The 18,848-nt window shown below is 48.6% G+C and overlaps 1 protein-coding gene across 6 annotated transcripts in view; it reads left to right on the top strand.

Annotated features, from left to right (window-relative positions):
* Ptprn2 (protein tyrosine phosphatase receptor type N2) overlaps positions 1 to 18,848 on the top strand; it is a 542,085-nt gene that overhangs the window by 138,184 nt on the left and 385,053 nt on the right. For all 6 annotated transcript variants that reach the window (XM_063250851.1, XM_063250850.1, XM_063250852.1 and 3 more), the window contains one exon: positions 8,479 to 8,592. In XM_063250851.1, coding sequence (XP_063106921.1) covers positions 8,479 to 8,592 — 114 coding nt within the window. The remainder of the gene's footprint in view (positions 1 to 8,478; positions 8,593 to 18,848) is intronic.

The raw sequence follows: 18,848 nt of genomic DNA, 5'->3' as shown, positions 1-18,848 counted from the left end.
GATTGGCGTAGCCATTGAAATTCATTAGCATTCTTGCCTAGGTGAGTAGGTTCACCGCCTGAAGGCTGTCCTGTAGGTGCTGAGGGATTCCTTTGCAGGGAGGGTTGCACCTGAGGCTTGGGTGCAATTTGCTTTGACTGCTGTGCACAGCCTCCCTGCCTGTCTGCAGAGCATGAGGCCTGACCCCAGCACATCACCTGCCAACTTCAGGGAGTTTGGGCACAGCCTTGCCAATGCCAGTGCCCAGTCCTCACTTGCAGAGAGGAGCCAAGTACTGTCCTTGCACTATCGGGTGTAGGGGTCATACTTTCCAGACTCAGCCTGGGAAGTGGGCACTGATGAGGGTGGTGGTGGCCCATTTGCTCCTTGTAAGGCTCTGTTCCTCCTTGATTCCTGCTCTCCCCACCCAAACACAGGGCCTGGAAAGGATGGCAGGCTGGGTCTGTGGAGGCTGCTCCTGTGTGGGCTTGCTCTGACTGTGGAAAGCTGGTCACCAGGTGGGCTCCAGGGTCCTGCAGACGGGGACTCATCAGGCGGTTCCTCTGGAGTCTCAGTCTCAGGCAGCAGGAAACTTGGGGTAGAGATTCTGGGATGAGGAGTCTCCATCAGGTGTGGGGCTAGGTGAGCAGAGTCCTGGCTCAGGGCAGAGGGCCTGAGGACAGTGGTACTTCTCGAGGGTGCTGGTAGTGTCTTCACAGATGGGATAGAGTGTCGTGGCAGCAGGTCAGCCCCGGCCATACCTTTCCACGATTGCTTGCCCCTAAGAGGCTTGTTCCTGTTTGAGGCTGGGGTGGTGGCCTCTTCCGTGCAGGAGCAGGGTTGCCGGACTCTAACCTGCTGTGCAGTTGTGCATTCATGCTCCCTGGGATGCGGCTCTGCCTCTGTTCGGAGGCCATAGGTTTTTTAGAAGCCTGATTCTGAGTCCTTGGCTTTTGGTTGTTTCTGTGAAGGACCTAGGCTCTGTCCCTTGGGGGCAGGCATTAGCCGAGGAGTGAGAGGTGGCCTTGTTGGAATGAGAACTGCTGGTCTGTGCTTGTGGTCTGTGGGTACACAGTGTATACCTCCAGGCCTGGGATAAGCCAAGTTCGAGCTCTTGCTGGTGGCTGGAAATGTCACCTTACCCTTTGCTGATACCTGCTGCCTAGGTCTGCGATGCTTCTCTCGTCCTCTCTGGAGAGTATCTCTCCAAGGCCTCTGCTCATCTCTGTGACAGGGGAGTCTGCCAGGATTCTCTGTCTTCTGGAGGCTGTCCCATCTCACTGCAGGGTGTACCAACATCCTCTCCACCCCTGGGTTGTCATTCTGTTCATTGTCCTTCACTGCACATGTTTTCAGTTTTGGTGGTTACCTTACTTTATCTTTGTCTGGACATGCTTTTTAAAATGTTCCCCTTTTTAAAAAGCCCCTAATTGTTTTGGCCTGACATAGATTGTCACTTATTACAACTGGAGCTCTCACTTTCTCACTCAGCACTCAACAGGGCTGGGCAAGTCAAGGGGTGTGCTGGTCCTCATTGTCCATTCTGTTTCCCTGTGAGATGAATGGGTGGTGGGTCAGGGCACACGTCCCCAGCCCTCAGGCTGAGCTGGTTGTCGCTGGGCCTAGTGGTGGACCATGGAGCTGCGACTGGCAGCAGCTGACCTGAGTGCAGAGGGACTCACAGGTTTGTGGTCAGCACTGTGGTCATACGAGGCTCTCAGCTGTAAGAAGCCCAGTCTTGGACCTTGACATGGGAGTCTGTTCCCTGAGCTGCTGGGGTGGGGAATCGCTCCCCTCCTGTTCTGGGATGCCGTCTCCTGAGAGGGTTGATGACTTGTAGCTGCTTGGCCACAGGGCCCCATGAAGGGCCAGAGTCTGCCCCATTCCTGGCCATCTACCATGGTTTCTTTCCATGGTACCCTCAGTTCAGAACGCCTTGAAGAACCATAGGTCTGTACCTCCTTCCTCTCAGCCCCTAAGAGGTTTATCTCCTTGAACCAAGGTCATGTAACGGTGGTGATGGAGATTCCTGAGCTGCCTAGGACCTGGAGCCAGCAATTCTGGCTTCTTGACTCCTTCACTGTGCTGAGCACCAGCTGGCTATGTACAATACTGTAGCGTAGCAAGTGTCTCTTTTGTGGGCCTGGGCTTGTGACAGAAGAAAAGGGGCATGAGGTCGTTTAGAGCCCTCTAAGCTGGCTGGGTACTAGCTGAGTGTGTGCATCTCTGTGTGTGTATGTGCACATGTGAATAGAGTGCCTGGTACATAGAAAATCATATGTGAGGATCAGCTCCTGTTTTGAGACTGGATATCCAGGGAGGATTTTGTTAACTGGCATTAGAATAAGTCTTTTCCTAAGGCAAATGTCAGGACACAGACTGGATGGAAGGCAAGGTGCCTGGGTGAGGATGCTCATAATTGCAGGCTGGAGACAGTTCTGAAGACTCAGAGTGGACAATTATGGAAGGTCTCGGGTGTGGGTGTTGCTATGGGGTGGTGGCTGTCAGTCTGGTGGGGCCTGCTCACTGTCCTGGCTCCCACCTGGTTTAAGGTGGACTGACCACACTTCAGCAGCATCTTTGGCCTCCCTGGCTATGGTCTAGGGGACTGGGCACAGGAGACTGTGCCAGTGGACTCTGCTGCTTGGTGCGTGGATGGGCCTTCTCATTGGTCCTTGCCTGGGAAGGCTGCGGGTCTCTCTGAGGTCCCCTCCCTCAGGCACAGACCCAGCACAGCCCCACTCTCACGACCTCCTCACTCAGCTCTTCACACTGTCATCGGAGGTGAAATGTTCAGCAGATTCTTACACAAAGGACCCTGTGAGTGACCTGAGTGAACTTTGATCACACTGCAGTTTCCCCTAGAGACAGAACCACCTGCATGTGTCCCCCCTTCCTGGTGACCTACAGGCCTGACCACAGGGAAGTTGTGTGTATATTGCTGAGTTTTCTGTGCCAGTCTCCTTACAACCCTCAGGTGATGGAGAGATGGACCCCTCACAGGGTCAGGGCAGCTCCAGGGTAGCTCAGTGCCTCCAACTGCCCATCCCCTACTGCTAGTCCAGGAGCCTACCAGGGACAACTCCCTTCCAGATCCACTTGAGTGTGGCAGGTACTCAACACCATTTCCCTGTCTCCCTGTCCTTGCCTTCCATAGCAGGTCAGTGAGCTGCTGTGAATCTTGGAAGAGAAGCAGTTTTTAGGGGTGATTTTGGACTCTAGGTTGCAGTTGGGATCAATGCATCAGGGGCTCTGCATTTCTGCCTCCCAGGGCTCATCTGCAGTGCTCAGAGCTGTGGCTGCTGCAGAGTTTCTGGGAGGAGAACCATGTCCAGCTCAGTAGCGAGATACACAGGGAGGAGGGTGGCACTCAGAGGTCTTCCCAGCTGAAGGGCGGAGACTCCAGGCTGCCCTGACTTCTGTCTTTTCTGAAGTAGCCATGAGAAGCCACAGGAGCCCTACCAGAGGAGCTTTCTGGCATCCTTGTTCTCCAGAGTCCCAGGCCAGCCGGGGGTGGGGGGGGTGGGGGGTGGGGAGGAGAGAGCCATCTGGAAGGGAGAAGCACAGGATGTCAGGCATCCCGGGGGACTGGGAAAGAAGGGAGGGCTTGTGTTCCAAACAGAAGACAGACACTTGGAGGGCTGTGGTCACAGGCTGAGCCATAGGGTGGAGATAGAGAGCTGCCTGCAGGTGAGGTCCCTGTCCTGCCTCAACACTAGGGGGCCCCTGTCTTGGTCCTGACCCTGCAGTAGAGGTTGCTGGTATGTTTTCTGGTCAGGCATCAATGGATATTGGATGTGGGGTCACTTGTATACCACGTAAAGGAAATCTGGGGAGCTATTCTCAGAGTGTGTGTATGTGGGTCAGATCAAGTATGCAACTTGCAGGAGTGTGTGCATGTATGTGCAAGTGAATGTGGGTGTGAATTTTGTGCTCATTGCACTCATGTATGATGGGGTGTTGTGAGCGCCTCTGCACATGTGAGCCCATGTGTGGAGTGCATGTATACATGCCTTGCTTGGGTGTGGCTGTGCATGTATCGTGTGCGTATCTAGGTACCATATGTGAGCACGTGCTTGTTACTTCTCCTGCCCTTTGGGTGTTGTCGTCTGTGTCTCTTGAGGTTCTAACCCTAATGGCTCCTGGGCCACAGCACTGGGTTGGTGGTGGATCTTGGGACCAGAATACTTTTGCTCTCTGTCTCCGTGGTGAGCCTGATGTTTTGGGGCAGTGGCCACCAGGGGTCACTGTTGCTGCTTAGTCCTCATGGCCCCGTGCGACGGAGGAGTTTCAAAATCTACCTGAAGGGATTAAGTGCTTGTCCTCCGTGGCCTGATGGGCTCACTGTGCGTGGCAGGAATGGATGGGCTCATGCCACATGTTCACACTTGGGAGGATGGTGTGCATGTGAGAAGCATGCGGAAGTACATGCACTGAGCATATGCCTGCGAGTGGGGCTGAGGGGCCATGGGCAGCCTGCAGACCCACAGAGGGCAGAGAGGGGCTGGAGCATCGGTCCCACATGGGGGCTTTGTTTGTCCACATGTGGTGGGCTGCCATCTGAGGTGATGTTTGCAACACACCTTCTGCTCACGGGGATGGCGTCCTAACTGGGGAGTGCCAACTAATGCAAAGGGATGATCAAGATAAATTCTGTTTTACAACACTCTTTAAAAATTCAGCTAAGAAGTCAGTATTTTTCCTTTCAAGTAGGAAAAACTGACCCCCGGTTCTGGACCCCGTCAGTGAAACCTCTCATTTTAAATGAGGCTTCTGCTTCTGGTGCTGCTCCAGGTATGCTGTAGTCACTGAACCAGAGGTGTACCAGCCCGTGGTACTCTGGTGCCCCTTCCCTTTCTGTCTGCAGTGTTGTCTAAGGCTGTGGGGTCTCCTGCTCTACCCAGTAAGGGGCAGGGCTCTTCTAGAATTCTAGGACCCAGGGACACCCCAGTCACCACAGTGCAGGCAGATTCCTACAGAGCAGCCTGAGGGTGGAGGCCTGTGTGGCAGTGTTTGTGGCATCTCAGGCTTCCCACTGAGTAAGACAGTCGGGGTCAGAGGCTGTGGGGGTGCTTGGGCATGCCTGTCCACATTTACGCATGCACACACATGTATACATGTTATGCCTTTTTTTGTGCACATATGAGTATGCCTGTGAGTGCATATGTGTACCTCTACACATGTGCACACTAATCTGTGTTTATAGATACATGGGTGCACAAGGATTGTTGGGCGATAATATTGATACCTGACGGGCAGATGGGAGAACGCACGATCTCACTCCTCTTCTCTCAGATGAGAGAGAATCTCTTCTCATCCCCATGGCATTCATGATCCTGTGAACTTCATGTCTCTGGGGGAGGCTCGGACCCAGGACCCTCACAAGATGTCTGTTCTTGAAGAAGACCTGAATCCTTGGCCAAGGCTCCACTGCCTTGTTACATGGAACGGTGCAAATCAGAGACATAGAGAAGCATCAGAGAATCAAAGCAGATGAGTACTGATGAGGAGATTCAGTCCTGGAGGGGGCTGGGCACTGAGGCTTGCACTGGGGATGGGCTCCATATGGGGCAGCCTATAAGGCTCTGCATTCTGGGTGGTTTTGGGGTAAATACACAGTCCTTGGCCAGGGGACAATGCTGGGCTGGCACTAGGGGTAGAGTCAGCTTACACAATGGGTGGGGACTCACCTGGATTTGTGGGGACTCTGATTCCCCTGTTGCCAGGGCCCAACACCTGCGCCGCCCACGTCTCAGCTCATAGCTCCTGGCGCCTCACTGTGGAAGTGCTCCTGGTTCAGGTTCCCTACTTCAGAAGTCTTTTCTTGCTTAACTATTTTCTTATACACTCTAGGGACTAAGAAATCAGTGGCTACTTCTATTTTAACCTTCAAGTCATTAAGCACATCATTACCTAACACTATTTTTAAAAGCACAAGCAATATTATATATGTATTTAATGTATTCTATATATGTGTTTAAAAGAAAGGTTTCAAGGAAATCTAATAGATATTATTCTGACAATATATTTACAACATTGTTTACAACAAATCAAATTTAAAAAATAATGTCATTATACCTGAGAAAAGAAATAAGTACCTGGAAAATTCTAAAATAGATAGGAAGTGTCTCTGGCCTTTTTTCCTTATGAAAATCTGAAGAATTTTGAGTTTCAATAGGATGCTTCCTCCCTATGTCTTTGGGGGTGTTCAGTTCCCCACAGACAGATTCTCCTGTATTTGCCACCAAGCTCTAATTGCCCACTTCCAGGGAGCATCTGGAGGCCAAGTGCCCCTCTCCACCCCCTCTGGTGGCCACTTTAGCTGTGGGATCCCAGCTGGCACCGCTTCTGGGCTGGATGAGCACAGATGCCTGGGCCACACTGATGCCAAAGCGCTAGGTGTTTGCCGGCCTGGCCAGAAGCCGAGGTAAGGGACTGAGCTGCCCTGCCTGTAGAATGTCTGCAGATTCCCTGACTCCAGCCTCAGAAAGGGAATCTTTAGGGTTCATCAAGACAGAAAGGGGTTATTCGGCGGAAATTTCAAGTACATACTGAAAGAGATAGAGTACAGGAGAAAGAGAGAGATGGACACAGAGACAGAGAGAGACAGACTTATTCTTGTTTTGAGAGGTGGAAACCCCAGAAAAGGGTGGCCCATCCTTCACAAGGATCTTGGCTCATTTTGCACGTATAGGTCCGGTTGTTGCTGTTCTTAAGATGGGTAATAGAAGCATTCTTTGAATTGTCTTAACCTATCCCTTTACCTTAGGGTCAGATTCCTTCTTTCTCATTAAAGCCAGTTTAATTCAGTACAGTACAGTATTTCAGTATTACTGAGTACGGTACAGAATTACTGAGGAATTTGGGGCTTGATTGGCTGGAAGGAAGGAGTCTAATTTAATCAAAGGAAGCTGATATGGACACCAGGTCATGGAAATCCCAGTCTCCTTTAAAGCATAGATTTTGGTTTTGATCTGCTTGTCTCCTTTCTACCCAGCTTTTACGTCTTCTATCCTGCTGGCTGCTCAGAGCCCTTGTGTCCTGAAGCAGGGCTGGGATGCTGGATGGGGGGCTGGCCCGGGATTTGGGGAGCCACTGGCCAGGCCCCAGCCTGGAAATTGCAGAACCCAATTCCATTTCTTCTCCTGGCTTCCTGGCCTCTGCCCTCATCTGCAAATGGGCTGGGCCTTCTGCTTCTTAGTGCTCCTGAATCCTGCCACACCTTTCCCTTTTTAGCTGTGTTTTTGCACTGCTGGGCTTTTTCTCTCTTGCCCCTTCCTATCCCCACGCCGCAACACAGTAATACCATTCTCAGTATTTGATGAGGAAAAGTGGGACATACTCTCTGTGGTCCTTGCACTGGGAGGTGTGTGAGGCCCTGTGTCCTCAGGAGGAACTGCCCTGCTGGGAGCCATTCTGGCCACAGCATGGATTGGGGGCCATGTGGAGACCTGCCGAGGAGGGGCAGCAGTAGAAGGCTGTGTGTTCCCGGCTCTGTGGCCTGCTCCACACAGCTGGGCCCGCTCTGTGTCTCCGGTTTGCAAAGTCCCATAGAAATCACAAGGCGCTCACCACTGAGAGCTGTTTTCCTCTAACCACACTGTGTAGTGAGCACGTATGCAGTATCATCGGACCGCCTTTCTGAGCAGCCTGGCAGCCAGGCTGAGTCTGCTAATTACACTTGTTGCGTTTGAATGGCTTTCTCAGCCACACGGGCGGTGAAACTGTTGTGAACAATGAAAGAAACCATTTCCCTTTGTGGCCTGGGTCTGCAGATGGCTGCCATGTATGGGAAGCACTAGGCCCTGAATTAGTCCTTTGTGTGAGCCAGAGAAGGAAATTTGAATGTTTGAAGCCCCCCACGAAGCTCATCTCAAAGTGCACAGCTCCTGAATGAAGACTAATTGGGGCCCACATCGTTAGGGGGTGTGGTTTGGGGGGACGTGAACAGCGGGGGCTGTCACTGCAGACACTAGGAGAGAGCTAACTCAGCAGGGTGATTGTGGCCACCTCTGTGTCCCTGCTTCCTGGTCATCAGAGCAGGCTGTTGGCTCAGGGTGTCCCGGTTGCTCCTTAAGGCCTCTGCAAGTTCGTATTCATGTTTCTTACTGTCTGTGCTCCTTCTGCAGAGGGACCCCATGTGTTAGTGATTTCTCGGACCCAGCTGGCAGCCGCAGTCTCACATCAAATGTGTACAGTGTGGGGAGGGGCTGGGAAGGCCGAGTGAAAACGGTCAGCGGTGTGGGCTGCACCCCAATATCTGAACCCAGGCACTGGAGGCCAGGGCAACTTCAAACCATGCTGGCGCCACTAGTTACCTTCCCTCTGACTTCCACACTGGTGTTTCCCATGATACTTGGTTCTTTCTCGTGGCTCTTGGCTTCTGAAGCGTGCTGTCCCATGACCACTGTGCGGTGTGCAGTTAGAATGCACGTGGAGCTTTCTGCCCTCTGAAGCCCAAACATCAAGTCTGTCTCTCTTGCCTTTCTCTTCCCACAGATGGCATGTTTGGAAGGTGCCAGAAGATCCCGCCCCTGGACACATCAGGCTATGAAGTGTCGCCCGCGGCCCTGCAGCATCTGAGGGTCACCTTGCAGGCACTTTCTCACTCAGGTAGGGCCTACCAGCACCCGTGAGGCCCAGGGGTGAGGAAATGGGGACCTCCTGAGCCAGGGCCTGGTGCCTAGAAAGGCCAGAGTCTACACCAGGGAGGTTCCCTGGGTTCTCCTGTCTGTGTACCATAGGTGGGAATCCTAGGAGGTGAAGGACAGGCCCTGAGGCCTCTACAGAGAAGTGGACTGGCAGGGAATTTGGGTCCAGACACATCCCCGCCTGACTGACCAGATGAGGCACAGTCAGTGCTGGCTTAAGGCCCTGTGCAGTGCCATGTTCTGTGGCTTGGTGGCAGAAAGTTCTTGTCCCGTTTCCTTCACAAGGGTGCTAAGATCGTTTTAAAAATCAGTCATTTTAAAGATGTACATTATCACACTGCACACACAGTATCTATTGTTCCTGATTTAACTTACTCTATGTGTGATTTTTACACAGAGGGCAGCCACTGTGAGATCACACCCTCACGATCTACTCCCTAGATGGTCATGTCTCTGCTCACCCCTGATGAGAGCCAGGCTGTGGTCACACACAGTGCCAATGCTCAGAGTGGCACAGGGCAAACCCCTGTGTCTCATGGTCAGGACTTAGTCATCGATCACGTGAGGTAGCAGGGCAGACATGGAGCCAGTGACTCTGTGACTCGCAGCCAGAGCTCCAACTGGCACTGAGGGTCACTGCACTCAAGGGGCAGTGTGCTGCCGCATGGAGAAGCTGGTGGCCTGAGGGATGGGGGTGCCCTCTACCCGTTCTGCAGCACTTCCAGGGTGCTGGCTTACCCAAACCTTGGGGAGCTCTGCTGATGGGGTGTGTCACTCACCGATCCAGTTTCCTAGTGGCCTCTCACTCTCTCCCACAGTGCAGCCTATCAGGTCTGTCCAGAGTTGCAGGACCATGACGAGCCCATGGCAGAGGCTGGGCAGGAGATGTCAGCAAGCTGACACCCAGACAGATAGCTGTGGCCCTGTGTGTGACCTTGACATGGTGGAGAGGGTCAGGGTAGTAAGGGCAGCGAGGGTCTACAGCTGCCTCCCTGGGGCTGCTCTGCTGATGGTCACCTGCTGGCTGATTGATTTCCTTTCCATGCCTTGTAACTGAAATCATGAATATGAAGCTAACTTCATGAATATTACAAAGATGATATCAACACACTGCAGCTGAGATGTAAGGGGGCGAGAGAAAGGGATGAAGTGAAAACATGCCCCAACATGTCCAGGCGTGCATTCCGACCCACACAGGGATGGCCAGCCCAGCTCCAGCCTCGTCTGGCTGCTGTCAACTCATTTCTTCCCCACCTGCCACACATAATCTCCATCTTCTCCAGGGGCCCAGGGGTGACCCTCTGTCCTTCCTAGTTGTGCAAGGCTATCCCCAGACTGTGTGGACATGTGCTTATACATCTTCATTACCCGTGGTCATGGGACATGGGGTACAGAGATTGTGCATATCTGACTTAATTCTCCTAACTCCAACTGGGTAGTAGCAATGTACTGTCCCCTGATGGAAGCACTCTTCTTTCTGGAACCAACTTCTAGGCCCACTGAGCTTAAATTCTTGGGGACAGGAAGTAGAAATTTTGTTAGCAAGTAACTTGGGGTACTGATGACTGGGTCCACCCCTTGGTTCTTGGGCTGGTGAATCCTGGCTGGGGGACAGAGTACCATGCATTGGTTGCCCATTCAGAGCACACCGGTTTCCTGGGCCTGCAAGGTGCTGAGAGGTGTGTCTTCCAAAGGCCTCCCGGTGTCCTGTCAACCAGAGGCTCAGGTGGCAGGAGCAGGGCAGGGTGCTCAAGCGTGCGATGTGCTTGCACTTCTCGGGCCAGAACTGAGTGCATGGCCAGCAGCCCATGCTGCGTGGAGTAGCATAACAGTGCGTGGACTGAAACCATAGCCAGCACAAACCTTTCCTCCCGGTGAGCTGAGAGTTAGACATTGTCACAGAATGACGTCACAGTGACAGAAAGTTTTCTAGCATACTACCCTGCCTGAGCCCCTGACAGTACCAATCTTTTTCTGTCTCTAGAGTTTTGCCTTTTCCAGGAAGTCGTATAGTTGGCATCAACCTGGCTTCTTTCAGTTGGTGACATGCATCTAAGTTTCCTCCATGTCTCCCATGGCTTAGGACTTACACAGTTCCATGGCTTGGGTGTTCCAGAGTCTATTATTCATTTACCTACTGAAGGAGGATACTTTATTTGTTTCCAAGTTGCAGCAGCCATGAATAAAGCTGCCATAACCTTGGTGTGCAGGTATTTGAGAGGACACGAGCTTTCCACTCATGTAAGTATGAGGTCCTGTGCACATGGTAGCAGCCTGCTTCCTGCACAGGAAGCTGCACTCTGGCTTCTGAGGTGGATGTGGAGGCCTAGGTCAGTCACTTAGGCTCAGTGAGTCACTGAACTTCTTGGACACTTGTCAGCTGTCAATCAAACAGCTGCTGTCAGACAAATGAAATAGAATATTTAAGACATTTTATAAATACCAGTATTTTCAAACATTAAATATTGCTTATTTTGATGCTCCTAAATTATGGTAGCTGTTACACAGATCATTTGCACTTACTGATTTTAAGTGGGATATAGCAATGTTTTGTTTTGTGCGCTGGTTATTTTTGTGTATAACATCAGTTAGCATGGGTAAGGGGATGCTCCAGTTCTCCCCTGAGATGACAGTGCCAAGGAGGATGGTGGCACACTCTTGTGAGTTGGCTTACTGACAGATGTTCGTCTCATGAAACTGCTTCATAGGGGTAAAACGTGCCACCAGCCCTCTCACGCCCAGGCACTTACTGATCTGGCAGGACTCAGGGCTGGGCTTGGGAGTATGCAAGGTTCTTTCACCATCACCGTCTGGGCGCTGAGGACTTAACAGCAGTCAGACTCAGGGAGAAACCCCAGGAACGAAGGGACCATGTTTCCTGCTGTGGTCACTTTCCAGGTCAGTGGCGCTGTGGCTCCCATCATCTATTCCTTCAGGCCTGTGCAGAGGGAGGTCTTGGGGGCTGCAGATCTTTCCAGAAAGAGGACTTGGGGAGGAAGTGAGGGTAGCATGAGCCCCAAGGGAATGGAGCAGGTCACGTGTTGGGCAGCTCGGTGAGGTGGCACAGGGAGGACTGTCTCTTTTCTCTCAGAGAAAGACACCTCTTTGAGAGGGGACTAGGTACACTTTGCAAGTGCATGGAACCCAAAGCTACATTGAGTCACACAAGGCTAAAGGGTTAGGGAGCCTGTTTTTTGTGTTACTGTTATTCAGTTATTTTTACCGTAAACCCATTTGTGAGTCGAACCACCTTCACAGCATGATCGTTGGTCCTAGGTGGCACTGTGATTGGGGGCTGCCTGGATGGTGGTGGGGTGTCATTGCTGTGTGTGTCTGTGAGGGGTTTCTGGAGGAGGCTGGTGTGGGAGGCTGAGGGCTGTGTGTGGGGACCTGGCCCCCTAGAGCACAAAGCAGGGCGTGGTCTTTTTTTCTTTCTCTTAGTGTGGGGCACTCCTCCTGCTCTGGACACAGAACCGCCAGCTCTGGCACTGGCACTGGCACTGGCACTGGCACTCAGGATTTCACAGTGACCTCAGTACTTCTTCTTTAGCTTTAGCTGAGCATGGTATCAGCCTTGGTTCTGAAGCTGCTAGAGCTGGACTGAGGCAGGCCTCCAGCGTCCCCAGGGCTCCAGCCTCAGATGGCCTGTCGCTGATTTCTCAGCTTCGTAATCCAGAGAGTCAGTTTCCCTCCTTGCCTCCTGCCTCCCTCTCCACCCCTCTCTGCCTCCCCTATCTCTCCTTCCATCTCTCCTTTCTGCTTTCTTTCCTTCCCTTATTGTTTCCCTCCCTCTCTCCATCTCTCCCAATGGCTTATCTCTCTAGAGGACCCTGACTAATACACATAGTTTTAGGAATAGCCTCTTTGTATGACTCTTACTTCTTAAAATTATAAACTGTAACTACTGAATTCTCTAAGAACTTTAGAGAAAACCTAACACCAATGCTCCTCAAATTCCTCAGTAAAACTGAAATAAAGCAACACTCTCAAAGGCATTCCTGAAAGCAAGCATTACCCTGAATTCAAAACCAGAGAAGGACTCAACCAAACAGAACTACCACTGATATTAATGAACATAGATGCAAAAATCCTCAAAGATACTGGCAAACAGAATCCAACAAATCAACAAAACGTTCATACATCATGATTAAGTAGATTTATTCTAGGAATGCAGGGATGGCTCAACACATGCAAATTAATAAATGTAATACGTCTCATAAACAGAAGCAAGGGAAAAAATCACACGATCTTCTCAGTAGATGCAGAAAAAGCATTTGACAAGATCCAACACCCATTCATGATAAAAATCCTGAATAAAATGGGTTTAGAAGGTCTTTATCTCAATCTGATAAGAGTTATCTGTACCCATCCAATGGATAACATCATACTAAAATGGAGAGAAGCTGAAAGCTTTGCCTCTAAAATCAGGAAAGAGACAAAGATGTCTGTTATCACCACAACTGTTCAATATAGTCCTTGAAACATTAGCCAGAGCAGTTCGACAAGAGGAAGAAATAAAAGGGATACTGTGAATATTAACTTTTGTGTCAGTTTGAGTAAGAGCCACCAAATGATTGGCTCAGCATAGCTCTGGGTATGGCTGAGGGGATTCAATGAAGACAGAAGACCTGCCCTGGGTGTGAGTAACAGCAACCAATTGGTTTGTAGTATGGATGGAGTAAAAAAGAAACATTTTGTTTCTTCAGAAGAGATTCAGTCTTTGCCTTCCCCTTTGGAAGTCATCTCCTGGCTTCCAGAGGAGACCTCTGCCTTCCAACGTGGACTCACATAGGATGCTTCAGTGAGCTCCAGGCTTTGAGCTTTGACTAGATCCTGTGGGTGTCCGGTTCACAGTCAGCTCTTCTGCACCCTTCCACATCTGACTCTGCAGGCAGCCATTGCAAGCCTTCCTTGTATGTCCTTATGCATTTATATGCCTTCTAGTAAATAGATTTCTCTAGTGAGCACTGGTTGATACAGATACGGACAGGAAAGGAAGAAGTTAAATTATTATTTGTGGTGACAGGATCCTCTACACAGAGGACTCCAAAAGATTCCTAGAATTAATAACTAAACAAGACATAGAGAATTATACAAAAAAAGAAGACAAATTGTAAGTCTGAGCAATAGTCATAAGTCCAAACAGCATGCCTTGGTTGTAAGTCCAAACATTCTCTAAATAATTATGTCATTAAATAAGGAATATCTGTACTTCCAAAACTATTATACAGTTTTTGACACAGTCTCAATAAAAATGTCAATAACATTCCTTACGGAATTAGAGAACACAATCCTAAAATTCATATTTTAGGACATAATCCTAAAATTCTGATTCATATGGAATCAGAATAGCAAAAACAATAGCAAAAATATTAAGGGCAAGGCAGTCCCTGACCTCGTTATACTACAAAGCTACTGTGATAAAAACAGCATGGCATTGGAGAGAAACAGACATATGGATTACTGGAACAGAATAGAGGAAGCAGAAATGACTCCAGGCACACTCAGCTACCTTATTTTGATAAAGGGGCCAAATCCTTGCATTGGAGGAAAGACAACTTCTTTAACAAATAGTACTGTGGAAAATGGCTATTCAGATGCTAAAGATTAAACCTAGACCCATACTTCTTACTGTGCACAAAAATAAAATAAAAATGGACCAAATATGTAAGTATTAAAATAGAAACAATTTGCTGAAAGATAACCTTGAAGACATAGGCACAGGCAAAGACTTTCTCAACAGATCCCCAGTTGCACAAGAAATAATACCAAGAACCAACAAATGGGCTCACATCAAATTAAAAAGTTTTGCACAGCAAAGGAAACTATCAACAGAGTGTAGAGACAACCTACAGAATAGGAAAAAGTTTCTGCCAGCTGCAACTCAGAGGATCACTATCTAGAATATATAAAGAACTCAAGAAATTAGATCCCCCACATTTAAAGACCTAATAAAAATGGGCATCTGAAATGAGCAGACATTTCTTCAGATGAAGTAATAGGAACCAAGAAATAAGTGAAGAAATGTTCAACACTGCTGGCCATTCGAGAAGCACAAATTGAAACAACACTGAGACTCCATCTCACCCCAGAAAGAGTGGGTATCATCGAGAAATCAACCAATGACAGATGTTAGTGAAGCTGCAGGGAAACAAAGGCCCTTTCTTCATTGTTAGTGGCCATGTAAACTGGTGCAACTACCATGATAATCACTACGGAGATTCTTCAAAAAACTAAAATGAGAAATTCCACTTGACCCATCTATTCCCCATCTAGGTATCTTCTCAAAGGAGTTAAAGGTGACACACCACAGTGACCTATTCATAGCCATGTTAATAGCAGCACACTTATGTTTCCATAAATAGAGAAATAAATAAAGGAAATGTGGTATTTATGCACAATGGAATACTACTCTGTCATAAAGAAGGATAGCTTCAAGTCATATAGGAAAATCAATGCACCTTGAGACCATAATGTTTAGTAAATCACGCACAAGGTTAGAAATACCACATGGTATCTCTTACATGAGAAACTCAACACTTAAAAAAGCATAAAAACAAAAGACAGAATCGGAAAAAAAAGAGAAAAGTTAATCCTGGAAGGATAATGTATGTAAAGTTGTGTCTTGATTTAGTATTATTGTCTTATGTGTTTTAAATGTTTTGGCCTGTAGGTATGGCTGTTAATTTGGTTTTATAAATATTTGCAAATAAATGAATGTGATGCTGGCCAAAAAGTCTTTTTTAAAAAAGGGAGGGCGGGAGGTAGACGGAAAGGGGAAAAAAGGGTTGATAAGTTACGTACACATACCGGTTCCTCAAAGTGAAAGCAATTATTTTATGTACTGCAAACATGTCTTAATAAAAAGTGTTTAAAAATTTAAAAATTGTAGCTGTGCCAACATTTTAAAAATTATAAACTGCATGAGAGGAATTAGGTGAAGGACATAACTGAAAGATAACAGACAGCAGGTGGGCAGATGGTGGGAGGGGTGTGCGGTAGACACGGTGGGGGTGAGGCAGCATTGGTGCAGATGGGGGTGCAGATGTGGATGCTGTAGATGAGGGTGCTGCTGTGGGTGTGAAGCAGGTGCAGACGGTGGCATGGCTGTGCACACAGCGCAGGGGAGTGGTGATGTCCAAGGGGAGGTGGGTGCAGATGGAGATGTGGACGGAGAACTGGATGCAGATGCAGGGCTGGGTGGAGAAGCAGGTAGAGACCTAGTTGCAGACGCAGTGTAGACACAGATATAGGTGTGGATGTGGATGTGAATGCAGGGCAGGTGGAGGCACGAGAGCAGGTGTAGACGGAGGTGCAGATGAGGTATAGGTGTACAGCTGGACATGGATGTGGATGGAGGGGTGGGTGGAGATGGAGGAAGGATGCCCTGGGTAGCTGTGCAACGCTCTTCCTCCTCATGAGCGAACGCACCAAGGGGCAAAGCGTGTTCCCGTGGCTGTTGCCGATCTTGTCTAGGACATGGACAGAAACACCATTGTCTCACATGTATTTTAGTTCTTCTGACAAGTCATTAAAGGCAGCATTTACGTGTCATTTGTTGGCATGCAATTTTCTGTCATGAAAATATGGATTTATTTCCTGGCAGGACTCTCCCCTTGTATTGAGCTGTATGTCAACAGCAAAAAGCAGCAGAGGAAAATCATAAAGAAAACAGTATCATCGTTCCTTAAAAGAGAGTGAAAAGAACTTCACTCTCTTTGTGTAGAGTGGAACATGACTTAGCTTTGGCCCCAGCGGCTGCGGGTCACGCTGCTGTCCAGGGGTACTGGCCATGCCCTGAACATGCATTCTGCTGCACCCCGATTGCCCGCTGCAGGCTCTCAGCTCCACTGCCACTGGTCTCCTCCTCTGCAATGGCACCTGCTGCCCAGGAAATAGGAGCCACCCTTTCTCGCTGAGGTCTAGCCCAGGTGGCCGCCTGCCCTCTGCGACCCGTGATGGGTGGGAAGGTGAGAGTCACACGAGTGATTTGTATCAGGCCACATAGTGGAGACGTGGCCCTGGGGCCACGGCCTGCTGCCCATGTCTCTGCTGTTTGGGCCCTGGCCCCTGGCCCCGAGCAGGGGGCGGGCCCCCAGAGGCTGAAGCAGTGAGTGCGGGGCTTGGGAGGAAGTTTGTATAATAGAGGGTACAGGCACGCTGGGCCAGAGCCCGCCATGAGTGTGATGCTGTACACCTTGGTTTGCTCTCCTACCTGAGATCATAGCACTAGGACCTTTGCCTTACTTTTTCCGTACACCTTTTAACCTTCAGACTGAAAACTGAAACACAGCTATGGAAAAATCACATAAAATGGATGTGTGTCTGAGGCTGTGTATGTCCTCATGAATTAATATAAATATTTCTTATTAGACCAGGAAGGCAGCGTTTGAATTTTAAATGAAGACATCTCTTGCTTAATGACCTGTTTAAAGATGGTTCAGACTTACAAGTGAGGCACACTATTCAGACTCAGGACTGAAACGTGCTGTTCAGACCCATGTTCTGCCACTCGGAATTATGACCCGTGCTTTTTCTTGTATGATCCTATGCATGTTTTATAGGTCTCGACGTCTTTCTTTTTGTACAGACGCTCCTTAACTACTGCTTTCTTTTATTGCAAGTAGGTCTGTAAGTAAACTGGTCACTAAATGAGGAATCATGTACAGTATGTACATTACAATGTTTAGAACAAAGAAATGGTCATGGACACTCCAACTTGATGACTTTCCTTTGTTTGCATAGCTATTACATGCAATGCTGTTATGTATAGCAGAATAAAGAACGAAGCACTGTACTATACAGTACAACCAGCAAAAAGTATGGTGCTTTGTAAGCAAGATACACGGTGCAAAAGAAGGACACTGAGGCTGCACCAGCATGATGCACAGAACTACCAAAAATAGGATGGCTCAGAAGTCTGAAGAGCGTGCTTCTGTCATAAGTCCAAACTGTTGTCAGAGAGGTAGGTTGTTAAAAGAGGAATATCTGTGTTAGACATCATAGTACCCAAATAATTCGGTGGAAACAGCTTGCTTTTCTTAAGGGTGCTCTGGGATAACCTTTAAAATGGATTACAGCAGCCACCACCAAACGGTCACATCAGCTGGGTTAGGTGGTATTGATCCCTCACATGCCAGGAAAGGCAGGGGTGAAAATGATTCAGAAAATGCAGGATACCTTGTGATATGGCAGTGACAAAGGACGTGCTCATCAGTAATCATGACTGCCAACAGATGCATTCGTGTTAGGTCGCTTGTTTCAGTCCAATATCCAAAAAATGTTAGATAGCTTATTTTCCCCCAGTCTCAAGCATTTCAGAAATAATACGTATTTTGAAGGTATTTATCTTTTCATGAATGCTGTGTTTATTTGCACCACACGGTTAGTGAACGTGCCTAAAATACTCCTTGTTTAATAACTGAGCTCTAGTCCTCTGCTTAGGTTAACTGCATGGGTCACTAACCGAGGAGAGATATATAGAATGTACATTATACTATTCAGAACAAAGGAGACTCCAACTTGATGACTTTGCTTTTATTCAGGTAACTCTTACATACAATAACATAACAGAACAAAGAACCACTGTATAGTACCATCAGCAAAAATTACAGTACTGTATGAACGCAGTGTACTATACAAAAAAGAACACTGAGGCTTTATCAGTGAGATGTACAGAACAGTACCAAAACAGATGGGTCATACGTCAGAGCGGCAGGTTGTAAGTCTGAATAATGTACTCACTCTGTCCTAAGTCTGAGCAGTCATTAAATGGTAGGTAGTTAACCAAGTAGTATACATATGGTGCAGTTTTTATTCTTCTGCTTGTGCATGGACTGGTGTCACTGTACATTTGTTGAAAAGAATATTCTTCCCCTACTGACTGGTCTTACTTGGGTCTGAAATCAGGTGACCGTGTGCTTGTGGGCTCATTTTTGACCTGTTCACAGTCTTTCACTGGCCTGTGCTTCTATTGTTATAACATTACCTCACTGCCCGATTGCCATGGTTCTGCAGTGAATTTGAAATCAGGTGTGAACCCACCAACCTTGTTCTCCTTCATAAAGATTACTTTGCCTATGCTGGGTCACTTGCATAAAAACGTAAGAATCAGCATTTTAATGTCTGCGTGAAAAGTAGTTGGGATTTTGCTTGTCATTATGTTAAATCCACAAATCAAATGTGGGGTGTGATGTTCTTTTGATGTTAAGTCTTGCA

Source organism: Cavia porcellus, unplaced genomic scaffold, assembly GCF_034190915.1.
Source record: "Cavia porcellus strain 051 isolate PalLab524CR breed Dunkin Hartley unplaced genomic scaffold, mCavPor4.1 scaffold_6, whole genome shotgun sequence".
Lineage (NCBI taxonomy): Eukaryota > Metazoa > Chordata > Mammalia > Rodentia > Caviidae > Cavia > Cavia porcellus.
The sequence above is the reverse complement of the archived record's forward strand: the minus strand, read 5'-3'. Positions and strand labels throughout refer to the sequence as shown.